This window comes from Nannospalax galili, unplaced genomic scaffold (genome assembly GCF_000622305.1).
Source record: "Nannospalax galili isolate Female #2095 unplaced genomic scaffold, S.galili_v1.0 scaffold290, whole genome shotgun sequence".
NCBI classification, from domain to species: Eukaryota; Metazoa; Chordata; class Mammalia; order Rodentia; family Spalacidae; genus Nannospalax; species Nannospalax galili.
The window spans coordinates 2,674,582-2,692,692 of NW_008331486.1; the positions used below are offsets into that span (position 1 = coordinate 2,674,582).

Consider the following 18,111-nt stretch of genomic DNA (forward strand, 5'->3'; position numbering starts at 1 on the left):
TTTTTGGTCTTTTTGAGATAGGGTCTCCCTGTAGCCCCAGCTGTCCTGGAACTCACTATATAGACCAGGCTGGCCTTGAACTCACAGAGATCTGCCTGCCTCTGCCTCCCGAGTGCTGGGATTAAAGGCATGTGCCACCATGCCTGGCTGAATAATATTGTTTTTATTTTATGTGTATGAATGTATTGCCTGCATGAACGTAAGTACACCCATGTTTTGCAATACCCATGGAGGTCAGAGGAGAGCATTAGATCCCCTGGATGGTTGTTAGTCACCATGTGGGTACTGGGACTTGAACCCAGGTCCTCTGTAGGAGCAGCCAGTGCTCTTAACTGCTGAACCATCTCTCCAGCCCCACGAGTTTGTATATAGTTTTTTGGTTGTTTTTTTGTTTTTTGTTTTTTTTTCCCGGTCTTTTTGAGACAGGATCTTCCTGTAGCCCCAGCTGGCCTAGAACTTGCTATGTAGACCAGGCTGGCTTGGATTAAAGGCCAGCTGTATATAATTTTAATAAAACAATATAAAACTTCATCTTTTCTCTGACTCATTTCTTATGTTTCCATAGTCTTCAGACCTTGGACTATCACCTGCTCCAAAGTGTTCCTAGCTTTACTGACCCACCTGCTGTCTCCAGTGCTGGTACCTGTGCTGTTTACATTTCTATTTATTTAAGTTTTCACATGTATGCAAATGATGTGTGTGTGTGTGGGTGAACATGTCACAGCATGCTGTGGAGGTCAGAAGACAACTTTGTGGAGTTGATTCTCCTGCCTTCATGCCAGTTCTGGGAATTAAACTCAGGTGGCCAGGCTCGTGCTGAGCCATCTTACATGTCTCTTTTCACATTTGTTTCAATTAAAATAAAGCAGCAGTTAGCATCTTCACACAAAACAGTCTGACTTGGTTAGAATCAGTTCTGTGGGAAAGAGTCCCAGAAGTGGGATTGTTGATCATAACATGAATTTAGATTTTTCTAAGTCCTCTGACCAAGTCTGCTTCCTGATTCTGCAGCAAGTGATGTGGCTGGCAATGTGAGCAGACAGACACTCCCTGGCCTATTAGGGAATCACTTTCCACCAGACAAGACTAGGCCCTCCAAGTTGGCATTTTTATCTGACTCAAGCTGTCTGTCAAATTCTCTTTAAAAAACTGTCTGATTACTGAATACTCTGACCTTGAGGCGCCTTATTAAAACATATGAACAAGAAAGTCTGTAGTTTGTTAAGGGAGGCATTTCTTTTATCTTCGTATCATTTTTTAAAAAATATATATGAGGAGCTGGGTTGATGGCTCAGTGGTTAAGAGCACTGCCTGCTCTTGCAGAGGACCCGGGTTCAATTCCCAGCACCCACATGGCAGCTACAAACTGTCCTTAACTCCAGTTCCAGGGTAATCTGAAGCCCTCTTCTGACCTCCGAGGTATTGCATGACATGGGTGCACTCACATACATGCAGGCAATATACTCACACATAAAAATAAAATATTTTTAAAAATATGAATGTTTTTGCCTGTATGTAACAGCACCCGTGTCATACAATGTCTACAGAGGCAGAGGCATGAAGAAGGTGTCAGAGTCCCTGGAATTGGGAGTTACAGACACTTATCTGCTGCCATGTGATTGGTGGGAACTGAACCCAGGTCCTCTGGACCTCTGGAAGAACAGTCAGTGCTCCCAAATGCTGAGCCAACTCTCTAGTCCCATCTTCTTTTTTTTTTTTAATGGAACCTGAGGTCTCACAAATACTAGCAAGTAGCTGGACATGGTGGCACACACCTTTAACCCCAGCACTAGGGAGGCAGAAGCAAGAGGATCTCTGAGATCCAAGCCAGCCTGGTCTACATAGCAAGTTTCTGGTCAGCTGAGGTTACAGGGAGACCCTGTCTCAAAAAGACCAAAAGAAAAAAAAAGAACAACTACCAGTACCCTATAATTGTGCTAAACCCAGATGGACAAGGATACTTTTCCCTTTTCATTTTCTCCTTTCCTTCCTTCCATTCTATTTATTTAGTACATGTGTGTGTGCACAAACGTGTGAGTGTACGTGTGTGCGCGCACATTGGTGGTCAGAAGACAACATTCAGGAATCTATTCTTTCCTACTACCATACCACATGGGTCCTGGTGACTAAACTTTGAACTCAGACTCTCCAGCTTGGTGGTAAGCACCTTTACCCACTAAGACATCTTGCCAGCCTGCTTCATTTCTTGTTCCCTCCCTCCCTCCCTCCTTTTTTTCTGGCTCTTTTACAACAAGGCTCACAGCTCACAAGTAGATCAGGGTAGGTGGCTTTTGAACTCCAGAGATTCTCCTGCCTCTGCCTTCTAAATGCCAGGATTATAAGTGCTTACCATCACACAGGGCAGAAGGATTCTTGTTATGCTCAGGTTCCTCACATACATTCACATGGAAGACAGAACTAAAACTACTGCATAAGGGGCTGGAGGAGATCAGAAGAGGCTGTCGGATCCCCTGGGACTGGAGTTACGGACAGTTGTTAGCTGCCATATGAGTGCTGGGATTCGAACTCAGGTCTTCTGCAAGAACAACCAGTGTTCTTAACTGCTGAGCCATCTCTCCAGCCCCGAAAACCCAGCCTTTTAAATGCCTGGATTCAGAATATGTTTGCCAAAACCTAATTTAAAAAGGCAGAGCTCACACAAGATTCATATCCTTGAAAGGTTAATTATACCACACAACCCAGTAATTCTACTCCAAGAGCAATGAAAATGTAGGAAGTTCACACAAACTCTGGGATACTGTGGCTGGTGATGTAGCTCCATGGTGCAATGCTTGTCTAGCAGGCCAAAGGCCCTGGGCTCAGTCTTCAGCACTGAAAGAAAAAAATCATGTCCACTAATGCTCACAATAGCATTACATGCAATAGTCAAAAAGTCAAAAGAAGTGCTGGAGAGATGGCTGAGCAGTTAAGAGCACAGACCTAGGTTCAGTGCTCAGCACCCACATGAAGGGTAACTGTCTATAATCTCAGTTTCAGGGGGATCTGATGCCCTCTTCTGGCCTCCTAATGCACTTACATACATGCAGGCAAAACACTCATACAAAATAAAAATAAAATTTATTTTTTTTTTTGGTCTTTTTTTTTTTGTTTGTTTTTTTTTTGTTTTTTTTTGAGACAGGGTCTCCCTGTAGCCCCAGCTGTCCTGGAACTCACTATGTAGACCAGGCTGGCCTTGAACTCACAGAGATCCGCCTGCCTCTGCCTCCCGAGTGCTGGGATTAAAGGTGTGCGCCACCACGCCCGGCTAAAATTTATTTTTTTTAAAAAGGTAGAAAGGGGACAACCCGCCAGCCTCCCTCTTGGGAGCCCTCTGGGCCTGGTCCCGCCATCACCTCCTTCTGCTTCCCTGGGCTGCACAACCGGACAGCCTCTTTCCTGGGTAAGCCCACCGTGCCTTGACTCCCCAAGCCTTATTCACCCTCCCAGCTCCCCTGCCCACGTCTCTCCTCCTAGACTGGGTACAGGCCCATTTCTTGTCTTGGCACCCCAGACACTAGGGCTGATCTCTCTGCTTGGAGCCACCACTGCTTCCTAATCCTTTGCATCTAGACCAACTCAGTTCCTCCCTGCAGTCCCCAGGAGCCCTTGGGGCCTCTTCCCGCACCCACCTCCCATTGCATTCCTGGGTGGCATAGCCACAAGCTGCCCGAGACCAGCATCTTTCCTGGACCATAGGAGAGGGTATTATTAAGGGAGAAATGGGAAAAATGGGGGCACCTTAATTGGGGAAACCATAATGGAGGGGTTAGACAATGCGAGAGCTAAATAATGCCTAGCTAGTTTTAAAAACCAGAAGGAACCTTATTAGTCCAACAACCTACTGACAAATTATACATACCAGATCAAGAAATACAGGTCTAGGCAAGGTTTATCCGAGAACAATTGGTTTTTGCCCAAGATTTATCTACATGGCACAGAGTAATTAAAAGTACCAGGCTGGTGGAACTAAGCTTCTTGGATGTTTAATAGACATACTTTGAGGCCTATACTAATTTGGTCAGAGGGACATAAAGGACACTTTTTGCTCCTTGCCCTCCTAGGTGGACTAGTTCCAGGGGACTATGTGCATCTCTCAAAATGTCCTGTAATTGTGGTGAGTCACTTGTCCTCTTGATCAAGGAGACCGTGGAGACCCCATGAGATGGACTTGAACCAGTGTCCAGTCTACAAAGAGAAGGGTCAACACAGGAAACATTTCCTCCATGCTTCCAAGTGAAGCCAGTCATAGTCAAGTAGGACCGTTGACTTATCTTCACATAGGCAGAACTGGTAAAAGAAAGGAGACAGGGGCTCCTCCCAAGCCCATGTGACCACTGAGGAACAGATCCTCAAACAGCCTTAAGAGTAAAAATAAATTGGTTTATCTGGGCCAACTGAATGGCTTTAAACACCCAAAAGGAAAGTATTACCAAAGATTAAAGGGGCCAATATAATTCTTTCAAAGGGACTCCCAGATAGTAACCCAGCATAGAACTGTGAAAATGAACTTCAGGCCCCAGTCTTATCCAAAGGAATATTGACAACTGATTACCACTAGATGAGGAATAGCTGACCTTCCTAAAACAAAGACCTCTAGATAGGCTGATTAGATTCACCATATGGACAAGTAGTGGGGAATGGCTGGGGGTGTCGACAACACAGTGAACAGTAGCAGGGATGACAGAGTATAAGGGCCCTAGTGGTGGGGGGGGAGGCTATGGGAGGGTGCCATCTGGGAAGTGGATGTATAGATGAGTAAGATGGTTTGGGATGCTCTGTGTGATACACACACACACACACACACACACACACAAATCAACAAATAAAAAAAAGAATTATATTTGAGGAGGAAGCATAAAAACATCATGTTAATTAGTAGAGGTGATAAACATTACCACTGAAATCTACCTGATAACTTTATATCCATGCTCAGATGCCAAGGAGCTCAGAAAGTAACAGACTGTGACTGGTAATAATCAGATATATAGAGATTAGAAACACATGTGCATCGTAGTGTAAATTGTATTAAAAATGAATTTTTCTGTATGAAACTGTATTTTAATAATGAAATGGAGATCTTTTTAAAGTTTAAAACCTCATTTAATTTTATATCTTATAGGGTTTATACAGAGTACAATATTTTATAAATGTATTAATACAATATATTCTAAAATGAAATGGAGATCTTTTTTAAAGGTTAAAAACTCATTCAATTTTATGTCTTACAGGGCTTATATTGAGTTCAATATTGTATAACTGTATTAATTCAACAGCAAACCTAAAAATTTTATAGCTACTTTTTAAAGAGATGTATCTTTGCTCTGGAAACTGTTATTGAATATGTTAAAGCCATAATGAAATGCTTCTTCTAAAAAATAAAAAAAACATATAATAAAAAGAAATACAAAAAAAAAAAAGGGTAGAAAGGGGCTGGAGAGATGGCTGAGCAGAGAAGATCATTGAGTGCTCTTGCAGAAGACCCAGGTTCAATTCCCAGTACACACACAGCAGCTAACAATTGCCTGTAACTCCAGTTCTAGGGCTTCCAATGCCCTATTGTGACCTCTGTAGGCACTTTACTACAAGGGTACACCTACCTACATGCAGGCAACACACTCATACAAAAAAGAAAAAAAAAAGAACCTAAATGTAATAGAATATTATCCCGCCTAAAAAAGGAAATTGGAAATTCTGGCCATGCATGGTGGCACACGCCTTTAATCCCAGCACTTCAGAGGCAGAGGCAGAGGCAGAGGCAGGTGTATCTCTGTGAGTTCAAGGCCAGCCTGGTCTACACAGTGAATGCCAGGCCAGCTGGGGCTACAGGGAGACTGTCTCAAAAAGACAAAAAAAAAAAAAAAGGAAATTCTGACACAGGTTATAAGCTACATTAATGTGAAAGGTGTTATGCAACATGAAATAAGCCAGATTCAAGGAGACAAATCTATGATTCCAGCTATGCGATGTACCTGGAGCACTTGCGTTCACAGAGGCAAGAAGCAGAATGATGGGAATGGGCCTTGTTCTGATGGGCACACAGTTTCAGTTTGGGAACTGTAACCATTCTGGAGATGGACAGTGCAGAGGGTTGTATAATGTGAATGTAACACCAGGTGTGGTGGCACACGTCTTTAATCCCAGCATTGAAAAGGCAGAAGCAGGTGGATCTCTCTGAATTTGAGGCCAGCCTGGTCTACATAGTGAGTTCCAGGGCTGCTGGGGCTACAGTAAGAGCCTATCTCAAAGGGACAAAAAAAAAAAAAAAGAAGATCATTCAAAAAATAAGATAGTTCAAGATAGGTTGGAGGGTCAGTAAATCCATAGTATTTAACCAAATGACTCAATGCTGTCACCTATTAAGAAAGCAGCCACATATAGCAACATGGAAATTAACAAACTACAGAAACAAGGAAATACAAGACATTTTAAAAGGAAATAGTACTGTATGTATTATTAGAACAAAATATTACATGCCAATACAATTTAAGGTACAATGCTAATAAATTGGAAAACAAAGATAAAATGAGTAAATTTGAGCCAGGCATGGTGGCACACGCCTTTAATCCCAACAGTCAGGATCTCTTTGGGTTTGAGGCAGCCCTGGTCTACATATGAGTTCAAGGCCAGCTGGGGCTACAAAGAGAAAAAAAAAAAGAATACATTTGGAAAAAAACAGAAAAAATGTCAAATTGACTCAAGAAAAAGTAGAAAATTTACTCTAAGTAATAATACTTGGGGCTGGAGAGATGGGTCAGTGGTTAATATCACTAGCTGCTCTTGCAGGAGACCCGGGTTCGAAGTCCAGCACTCAGATGATGGCTAACAATCGTCCATAACTCCAGTTCCAGGGGATCCAACACCCTCTGAGTCTGACCTCTGTGGGTACTGCACAACATGGGTGCACTTATATACATGTAGACAATACATTCTTACACACACACAAAAAAAAAGTTAAAAAAAAAAAAACCCAACACTTGCTGTCCTTCCAGAGGACCTGGGTTCAATTCCTAGCACCCACATGGTGGGTAACAACAATCCTTAACTTCAGTTCCGGCATATCTGACACATTCTTCTGGCCTCTGTAGGGCACTGCATGCATGTGGTATATACACTTACATACATGTAGGGTAAACACTCATACACATAAAATAAAAATAAAAAATTTTAAAAAATACTCTAAATTGCTGAGCATGGTGGCTCACACGCCTTTAATCCCAGCACTAGGGAGGCAGATACAGGCAGATCCAGGAAAGCTGTGGCTAAAGGGAGACCCTGTATCAAAGATACCAAATAATAATAAAAAGTTAATGTTGTAATAAAAAAATCTCCTTTAGGCTGGGCGTGGTGACACATGCCTTTAATCCCAGCACTCTGGAGGCAGAGGCAGGTGGATCTCTGTGAGTTCAAGGCCAGCCTGGTCTACATAGTTAGTTCCAGGACAGCTGGGGCTACAGGAAGACCCTGTCACAAAAAGACCGGAAAAAAAAAAAAAAAATCTCCTTTAGTAGCTGGGTGTGGTGGCACATGCCTGTAGTCCCAGCACTTGGGAGGCAGAGTCTGGCGGATCTCTGTGAGTTCAAGGCCAGCTTGGTCTACACAATGAGCTCCAGGACAGCTGGGGCTACAGGGAGACCCTGCTTAAAAAAAAAAAAAAAAAAAAAAAAAAAAAAAAATCTCCTTATCTCCTTTACAAAAAATCTAGGCTCAGATTGTTTTATGGGTGAATTGTACAAAATTTACATAGGCATTAATTTTAACTAAATTGCATATTACAACAGATCCAGAAAAAAGTAAAAACACATGGTGACACATATTGGTAGCAGGGAACTAACTGATAGAATCCAGGAAGGAGGCCAGCCTGAGCAGGACAATGAAACCTTGCCTCAAGATCAAGAAAACAGGGCCAGGAGCCAGGCAGGATGGCTCACGTAATCCTCATAATCCCAGCACTCCAGAGATGGAAGCACAAGGTCATTCTAAGATACAGATGGTGTTCTGGGCCCATCTATGCTATAAAAGACCCTGTCGATAATAAAAGAACAGAAGGAAGTAGTTTCAAAAGGAGAGATGGGAGAGAGAAATTCAGGCACATTTCCTCTAAGAGTAGGAACAGAGGGCTGTTAAGAGTTAAGCTGTTAAGAGCACTGGCTTGCTCTTATAGAGGACACAGGTTTGGTTCCCAGCACCTATATGGCACTAACAACTGTCCAAAACTCCAGTTCCAGGGGATCCAATGCCCTCTTCTGGGCTCCACAGGCATTGTACAACATGGGTGCACTTACATACATACAGACAATACGCTCATACACATAAAAATAATAAAACAGCCAGGCGTGGTGGTGCATGCCTTTAATCCCAGCACTTGGGAGGCAGAGGCAGGCCGATCTTTGTGAGTTCCTGGTCTACATAGTGAGTTCCAGGACAGCTGTGGCTAAAGGGAGACCCTGTCTCAAACAAAAACAAAAACAAAAACAAAAATAAATAAATAAATAATTTTTTAAAAAAGAGGGTCTGGGGGGCTGGAGAGAAGGCTCAGCAGTTAAGAGCACTGACTGCTCTTATAGAGGACCCAGGTTCCATTCCCAGCACCTACATGACAGCTACGAACCATCCTTAACTCCAGTTCCAGGGGAATCCAATGCCCTCTTCTGACCTCCATGGCACTGCATGACACAGGTGCACTCACATACATTTAAGCAATACACTCATACATATAAAATAAAAATAATTAAATATTAAAAAAATAAAAGAGTGGCTGGAGAGATGGCTCAGTAGTTAAGAACACTGACTGTTCTTGCAGAGGACCTGGGTTTGAATCCCAGCACCCACACGGCAGCTAACAACTGTCTGTAACTCCAGTTCCAGGGGATCTGACAGCCTCTTCTGTCCTCCTGGGGCATTGCATGACATGGGTGTACTTATATACATGCAAGCAATACAAGCATACACATAAAAATAATAAATACAATTAAAAAAAAGAGTAGTAACAGGCACTAGAGATCTGGCTCAGTAAGAGATTTACTGTGCAAGAATGAGAACCTGACTCAAATCCCTAGCACCTACATAAAAATGTGGAAATGTTTGTACATGCCTAAAACCCCAGTGGAGTAAGGGTCAGAGACAGGAGGATCACTGGGGATTGTTAGCAGTCATCCTAGCTCCAGGTTTCATGAGAGGCTCATTTCCTTTAGTCCCTTTATTCTCAAGGGAATAAAGCAGTGCTGATAGCAGGCAATACACTCATTCATATAAAACAAAAATAAATACAATATAGCAGGCAATACACTCATTCATATAAAACAAAAATAAATACAATTTACAAAAGACATCTGGGGTCCGGGGGTGGTGGCGCATGCCTTTAATCCCAGCACTTGGGAGGCAGAGGCAGGTGGATCTTTGTGAGTTCAAGGCCAGCCTGGTCTACATAGTGAGTTCCAGGACAGCTGGGGCTACAAGGAGACCCTGTATCAAAAAGACAAAAAAAAAAAAAAAATCCCAATATAGTCTATGCATTTAAATTAATCCTTATAAAAATTTAGATTGAGGACTAGGGATTTAGCTTAGTTTGTAGAGTACTTGTGTAACATTCATGAGGCCCTGGATATTGTGATTCATGCCTGTAATCCCAGCACTCAGTAGAGAGAGGCAGGAGGATCTTAAGTTCCAGGACATTCTCAGTTCCATAGGGAGCTCATGCCTAGCTTGAGTGAGACTTAAACCCAGAGTCTCTCACACACTAAGTACTCTACCATTGAATCATGTGGATTCTCAGCCAAGACTGAATTTTTAGGAGCTTAAAATCTTTAAAGGTCCACAGTTAGGTCTTATAGACACTGAGGAGTTATTGTTCGTGGGAAACTGAGATACAGTACTGCCAACACTACGGTAATAAAACAATGTAGATGCTCCACAAGAGCAGAGAATCATCCCAAGGAGATATGCTGGATTACACAAAGACAATCCCAAGTACATAGCAAAGTTTAATGTGTGATAAAGTTAGCATAAACAACCAGTGTGGAAAGGACATATTGTTTTGTAAGTGGGTTTGAGCAACCTGGAGAAAAAAATAAAGTTGGATGCTTGCTTAATACTATACACAAAGACTGTCTGTAAATGAAATGGAGTTCTACTATGTAAAGGACAAAATTATAAAATTAAGGGCTCAGCAGTTAAAGAACACTGGCTGTTCTTGCAGAAGACCTGGGTTCGAATCCCAGCACCCACATGGCAGCGAACAACTGTCCGTAACTCCAGTTCTAGGGGATCCGACAGCCTCTTCTGTCCTCCACAGGCATTGTATGACACAGGTACACTTACCTACATGCCGGCAATACACACGTACACATAAAATAAAAATAATAAAATATTAAAAAACATATAATTAATTAAAAATACAGAAGATCTCTATGATTTAGAAGCATGAATGGATTTCTCATATGGAACTTCAAACCACCAAGGAAAAAACTGATGACCGTGATGATATCAAACTTCAGAACTTTTGATCAACAAGAGTTATAAAGACAGACTGGTTCAGGACTGAAACTGACAAAAGATTAGGAACGAGATTATGTAATGAAATCCTATAACCAAAATAAGACTGAAACCCCTAAAGAAAAATAAGCATAAGATATGTATGGAGAATTCAAAGGAGAAACACCAAGACTAACAGGAATATGGAGCAATAGGTAAACTCAATAATAACCATAGCAATGAAGAAAATGAACTATCATTCACCCTCACTAACTGGCAGAAAACCACAACAGGGCTGTGCAGTGCCACTGCTGGAAGAGAAGAAATGAGAGTTCAGGGCCCACATGCATGCTGGAGGAGGAACGCCAAGCGTATCCCTTCTGGGAACAATCTTGTCTTAGTCACCTTTCCAAACATCATCCTCATGGAGCTCAGAACAGCCATCAGTTGGAGGGTGATCTATTCTGGCAAGAAGAGGAAGGCAAGCTACATTTGCCATGCAGGAGATAGAGTAGGCAAGGACAGTAAGGCAGACACAGATGGAAGACAAAGCAGGTCAGAGTCACAGAGGAAACAAGTCCATAGATGTTCATCTGCATAATTAAAATATGCACAGACCAGCCTGGTCTACATAGTGAGTTCCAGGACAGCTGGAGCTACAGGGAGACCCTGTCTCAAAAAGACCAAAAAAAAAAAAAAAAAAAAAAAAAAAAAAAAGCATGGAGAACAGAACAGTGGCATCTAGTGTGAGACAACTCACAATGCATACTCACCACATTCAAATGGTGTCCTAATGGAGAGGGCTAATTGGAAGTAAAGGGAACAAAGAAGTAAGAGAGGAACCCTGTGTGGACAATGATGGCTGTACGGCAAGAGTGGAAAAACTCAACCCTGTGAGAGATCCAAAAACTAGTCCCTTGAAATGTAAAAGCTCTCATTAAGGTGCTTCTTAGCCAAACCACATCATTCAACCAGGTTACTGCACATGGCAGGAATATGGGAAGTGAAGTCAGTACCCGAGTCTCCAGGACACCAACAGCCTTGGCCTGGTTGCCTCTAGCTGCCAAGAGCTGCTGTCTGATATCTTCTAAATTCTGCTCAGCAACTGTTTTCTGTAAGTTCAAAGACAAGTAAAAGAAAAAAGTTGTTTCTCGATTTAACAAGTATTTATTGATGCTGTAACATACTATGATTTGTGTTAAGCACAGGGGAATTAGATAAAACCATCAGCAAATAAGATATAACTCATGATAAAGTACAAACAAGTAAATCTGGCAATCTTTTGTCCCCAAGGCTGGAGCAATAACCAAAAAACATATACACCAGAGTGCAGAAAGTGGAGGCAAAGGAGTCAAAGAGGTGGGAAAGAGTGCCGCCAGTCAAGTGACTTTCCTAACTTACATGGCAGCTAAGCACTGGGGAATAACCCAACAGTGTGGCCCAGAGGGCTGTGAAGAGCTTGCTATGTTTACAGAACCATAGCTCCTGAAGTTGTGAAATGAGACTATGAAGTTGGACAAAAAGGTCAGACAATAAAGGGACTTGTTAGTGCACAAAAAATTGTTTTAACTAATTCTGCAGGTGACCTTTTTCAAATGAGATCTTCCAAACCCTGGGATTGATTTACCTGGGGAGGCTGTGTAAATGCAAGGACTTGCTCTAGGCCTACCGATGTCAGGATTTCTGAGGGAAGGACCAGAGATACATGCTTTAAACAAGCTCCCAAGTAATTCCTGTGCATTCTGCACTGTGTAATAATGATTATAATACTAATAAGAGCTGGCCATGTGGACATGGTCATTCATACCCTTAATCCCCACACTTGAGAGACAGAGGGAGGTGGAACTCTAAGAGTTTGAGGCCAGCTTGGTCTACATAGCATGTTCCAGGCACATACGGAAACCCTACTATGCTCTAATCATCAATTTAAGCACATACATTGTAACTTTTTTTTTGGGGGGGGGAGGGGGCAGTTCTTTTTGAGACAGGGTCTTCCTGCAGCTCCAGCTGACCTGGAACTCACTATGTAGACCAGGCTGGCCATGAACTCACCGAGATCTGCCTCCTCTGCCTCCCAAGGGCTGGGATTAAAGGCATGTGCCACCATGGCTGGCACATTGTAATTTTTTGAGTGTGGTACAATATAAAATCAGTTTTATAGAGGAAACAAACACAAAAGAAAGAAGTTACTTGTTTTATCTCATAGTGAAGAGAAGCAAGATACAAACACAGATGCCTGAATGACTCTAGAAACCAACTTCCAATATTAGAATCCACACCATACTCAATGTAGATGCGTAAGGGAATTGTGGAAGGTAGTGATAGGATCAGAGTCCAGTTTGGGAAGATCAGTTTGGTAGTGACTATCAGAGGGTGAAGGAGAGCTGGGTGGCCAGCCTGGAGATTCCAATGTACCCTTGGCTGGTGCAGCTGGAAGCTCTGGTGGACAGCAGTATCAGGAGAGAAGATATTCATTCAGCTGAGCCAGTGACAGTCTGATCTAGGATGAGGCTAAAGCAGTGGCTTTGCTAAGTTTATCATGATAAGCCTAGTTTATCATTAGGCTACAAAGAAAAGAGAGAGTTTACCTCTACTATGGGGGAAGAGGGGGAGTCTGCTTGATAGCTTCCCCAAGCTGAGGAAAACTTGTGATGCAAGGTTAATTCTTGCTCATGCCAAAGGCAGATGGTAACTATTTTCCTTGCACAGTAGAGAGGGGTGAGGATAGGGAAGGGCACTGTCCTAGTTTGTTTCTCCAATGCTGTTACAAAACACTCTGACCAATACCAACATGGGGAGGAAAGGGTTTATTTGTCTTACATCTTACATCTTATTTGTCTTACATCTCCCAGTTCATCAGGGAGCCCAAGATAGGAACTCAGGGCAGGAGCCTGGAGGCAGGAGCTGAAGCACAGGCCATGGAGGAACGCTGCTTACTGGCTTGCTCACCTGTCCCCTGCTCAGCCTGCTTTCTTATGCAACACAGGCCCACCTGCCCAGGGGTGGCACCACCCACAGTGGGCTGAGCCCTCCCACATCACTCAACAATCAAGAAGATGCCCCACAGACATGGCCACAGAGAAGTTCAATGGAGGCAATTCCCCAAATGAGGCTCCCTCAACCCAGGTGTGTCAAGTTGACATTAAAGCTATCCAGCACAGGCGCAGTGCAGCAAGATAAGAGCCTGGGTGTCATCAATCACCATGCAGTCAGGATGTAATCTGTTCTTATAGCTCTCTAAACAAATTGTTCCCTTTCTCTGAGAAACAGTAGATACAAGGCTGGTTTTTGTTTGTTTTGAGACAGGGTCTCATGTAGCTCAGGCTTACCTCAAACTCACCATGTAGCCAAGGATGACTCTGAACTTGTGATTCTCTTGTTTCCACCTTTCAAGTTCTAGGCTTATAGGCATATCCCCTACACCTAGTTCTTGCAGTGCTGGGGACTGAATTCAGGGTTTTGTACATGGTAAGCAGCAGTCTAATAACTGCGCTAATCTCCAGCCCTACACGGCCGTTTCTGATGACAGTTCAAGGTTGAATAAACTAGGTGCAGTTTATGCTGCCTAGCTCCAGGTGCTCAGGAGTCTGAGGCAGGAGGATAGCTTGAGCCCAAGAGTTTAGAGCCAAAAAAGTACAAAAAGTTATACCCAGTTGTCTTCTTACCCACTGTCTTCTTTTGACCCTCTAGATCAGAAACCCCAGAAGTTATGAAACGACCAGAACACTAGCCAGCATAGGAGAGTGAACATTATTACCTCTTTCAGGAGTTCTTGCATGTGCTCTTCTCCTGATAAGTTCTGTTCTAGTCTCTTCTCCAAAGATGCCACCTTCTCCTGCAAATGTGTGATGAGTTTTTCTTTCTCTTGAGTTTCAGCAGTGGCCTGGGGGAAAAGCAGAAGCATTCTTTAAGTCTTCTCTCTGTTATAAGTCTTCTCTCCCCTCATTCCTGTCCTTTGGGGTCATGTTTCCCTGAAATTCTGTTCTCAACTACATCACAAAAAAACACAACCAAGAAATCTTCCCTGAAAATGAAACAAAGAGATGCCAGATCAGAACCCTGCAACACTGAGACCTAGTACAGCAAGAAGACCTAGCACAGCAAAGAGCACAGACCAGGTGAGACCTAGCACAGCAAGGGGCAAGCACCAGCTAAGACCTAGTGTAGCAAGAGACAAGCACCAGGTGAGACTTTGTGCAGTAAGGGGCAAGCATTACTACCAATTTAAGCAACCAACAGTATGGGAAGAAACAAAGTCATCACTTCCCTGGTAAGACAGCAGGGCCAATCCAAGAAGCTCCCCAGTTGCCCTGAAAGGACCTACAGAACCACATTTCTAAGAGTCTGGATTCAGTCTTCAGCACTGACAATAAACAAACACCCTAAGCCAAAAAACCATAACCATGTCTCGGAAACTCAAGGATAGAGCAGGGACAAAGCTAAGATAACTACTTTAAGGCCAACAAGAGAACTTCTGAAACAATAATGGTATTTACCTTGGCTCACGGCACAGGAGCCAACAGGGCCAGTGTGCACCCCATAGAGTGGCCTTAGAGAATGTTCACATCTGTCAGTTTTTATCAATGATTGGCAGTGACTGCGGTGGGACTTGGTTCCTTTCATTACTATTAATCTTCAAATGCTATGGTATGTCAGAACAGAGGAGTCAGAAAGCTTTGAAGATATAAGCTCTCAGATCCATAGTGGTCCTTGCTTCCACTCAGGATGCCCACTCTCCCCTGGGAAGAGGCATCACAGCCTCAAGCTCTGGTGGTGGTAGAATGCACACCCCTCACACTCTGCTCCCTCATATCCTCTGTTCTTACACTTCCACTGCTACAGCTCAGGCCACAAACTCACACTCAGCTTACAACCTGGGCCAGTCTCTCCTTCGTAAGATACAGTGGGCTGGATACATGGCTTTGGGGAAGAATTACTTGCCAATTTCAACTGTCACACAGGCTACGACTGGGTAGAAGGTCTCTGAAGAATGGACACACAACCTCAGAATTTAATCCTCTTTTGTCATATCTATACAGGTTTTGACCGACAAAAGCAAGGAGTCTTCTGGCTGCTTGAAGCAGAGACAGGTACCCAAACAACCAGCTATAAAGCAATACAATCAATCACCCTGCAAGATGGGGACATACAAAGTGCTATGAGAGCAAAAGCAGGAGGGATCAACTGCTGGGGACAATGAGACTAGGCCTTCTCAACAGGATAGCCCAGGTGCAGGGAGGCACTATGGGTAAAGGACAGTGTGAAGGTTAATTTTTTATTTTTTATTTTTTTAAGACAGAGTCTCCCTGTAGCCCCAATTGCCTGGAACTTGCTATGTAGACCAAGCTGGACTCCATCTAAAAGTGATTCACCTGCCTCTGCCTCCCAAGTGCTGGGACTGATGGTTTTAATTGTCAATCTGAGGGCTAGAAAGATGGCTCAGTGATTAAGAGCACTGGAGGATCTGGGTTTGGTTCCCTGCACCTACATGGCAGCTGTTAATCATCTGTGACTGTAGTTCCAGGTAATCTGATGTCCTCTTCTAACCTCTGTGGGCAATGTACGACATAAGTGCACTTACATACATGCAGCAATACAGACAGACACACACACAATAGTCAATTTGATACAATCTAAAATCACCTGGAAGAGTCTCAATGACAAATCATCTAGATCATTTTGATGTGTGGACATGTCTGTGAGAGACTGTTTTGATTACATTAATTCATGTGGGAAGACCCAGTCCACCACGGGTAGCAATTTCCCTGAGTCCAAGGTTGTATAAATGTAGAGAGGGGCTGAGCAAAGTCAGTATACATGCATTCATTTCTCTCTATTCTTGACTGTGTGTATGATATAACTACCTGCTTCAATTTTCTACCACCTCAACTTCCCTTCAATAATGGCTTATAACTTGAAATTTCAAGCTAAAATAAACTCTTTTACCTTAAGGTTGTTTTTCTGAGGCTATTTTATCACAGAAACAAAAACAAAACTGGAACTGGAAGTACACAAAGAGAGAAGAAAAGTTCACTCAAATCAGGAAGCTGGGGCGAGGAGGATATAGAGTAGTAGACAACCCCGAAACTTGTGGCCCAGATGTTGAGGCAACAGCAACATTATGAAAAGCAGGTATCAAGGGAGAGGTGAATGTTAAGACAGGAAGAAAACAGCTGTGTCCATGCTGATACATTATGCGGAGCTCCTATGCCAACCATGGCACTAGAAGTGCCTGCAGAGCGTGGTTAGCAGCAGCTCCGGCTCTGCTTGCAGAGCACGTATAGAGCATTTTCCATTCTCTCTAGTCCTCATGACCAGTCTTCAGTGTGTCTACATGATAAGGAGACTGACCCAGATCTCTCAGCAACACACTGAGGACTCAAACTGGGTCCAAAGCCTCTGCTTGTTCTGTTGAACAGCACTCTGAACTTGACAGATTCTATGGTGACCCTTTCTACTGAAAACCAACACAGCTTATACAACTCACTGTGTTGGTTAGGGATGGGATAAAATTAGGGACAGAAAAATAATCTGGTGCCAAGTTCCACTTAGTATTCTTATGGTTCATATCCTGCAGTCTTCTTGGTCTGGCTGCTTTATGTCAGGCCCTCAGCACCTCGGGCTGACTAACAGAACAAATACAGAACCATTCTCCCTGCTGCTAAATCTGCTTATTTCCCAATGGTCTCCCTCTTTATCTATTCTCCACCAAAGTCTGAGCCTTACAAATATTGTTCTAGAATATGAACTGCATCAACAATGTGGTTATCAGCCAGCTAGAGTGGCACATATTTATAATCCCAAGGCCTAAGTCAGCCTGGGATATCTAGTAAGACCTTCTCTCAAAAACAAAACAAAGCGAAACACAATTAGGTCATGGGCATTTGATTTGACAGACGAGTCAGTCTCCAGGTTCAGTCTTTACTGTAGCTGTGTGATCTTGAGCAAATCACTTGCCTCTGAGCTGCTCTCCTTATCATCAGCTGTGTAACAGGCAGTATGCAATGGGAGGGCTTGCTGCACACACTGGTCACTCTCTACTTTGACTACAGGCACTGTATGGGACTGGCACCACCAATACAGTGGCACTTGCCAGAGTTCAGAGTGTTCCCATGTCCTTGTGGGTTTGAGGATTTGAATTTTTTTTTTTTGAGACAGGGTCTCCCTGTAGCCCCAGCTGGCCTGGAACTCACTATGTAGACTAGGCTGGCCTTAAACTCTCTGAAATCCATATGCCTCTGCTTCCCTAGTGCTGGGTTTAAAGGTGTGCACCGCCATGCCTAGCCTGTGGGCTTGAATTTTGACAAAGCCCACACAGCTGGTGGGAGTAAAAATTACTGCAACTACAGAAAAAAGCTGGGAATTACCTAATAAATGTGAAAATTTACATATCATGTCATTCACACCCTAGAGAACTCTTGTATAATTAGACAAATGTTCATAGCAATCTGATTTGTAATACCAGAAACAACCCTAATGTCCACTCTCAAGCGAATGTATAAATAAATGCTAGTGTGTCCATACTGTACAGTGAACAAGAAAGGAATAAATTACAATTACATACAGCATATGAATGTTTTCAGGTATATGTTGGACAAAAAAAATGTTTAGAATACTCACAAGATGATTTCATTTATATAA

General features: G+C 43.1%; 1 protein-coding gene across 6 annotated transcripts in view; it reads right to left on the reverse strand.

Moving 5' to 3' along the window:
* Golga1 (golgin A1) overlaps positions 1-18,111 on the reverse strand; it is a 67,374-nt gene that overhangs the window by 24,336 nt on the left and 24,927 nt on the right. For 5 of the 6 annotated variants that reach the window (XR_003848073.1, XM_029559590.1, XM_029559585.1 and 2 more), the window contains 2 exons: positions 14,228-14,353; positions 11,487-11,582 (listed from right to left, as the gene is read on the reverse strand). Coding sequence is in view for 5 of the 6 variants with exons in the window: in XM_029559590.1 (XP_029415450.1) it covers positions 11,487-11,582; positions 14,228-14,353 (222 nt within the window). In the remaining variant the exon portion in view is untranslated. The remainder of the gene's footprint in view (positions 1-11,486; positions 11,583-14,227; positions 14,354-18,111) is intronic. The other variant, XM_029559580.1, reaches the window with a different exon arrangement.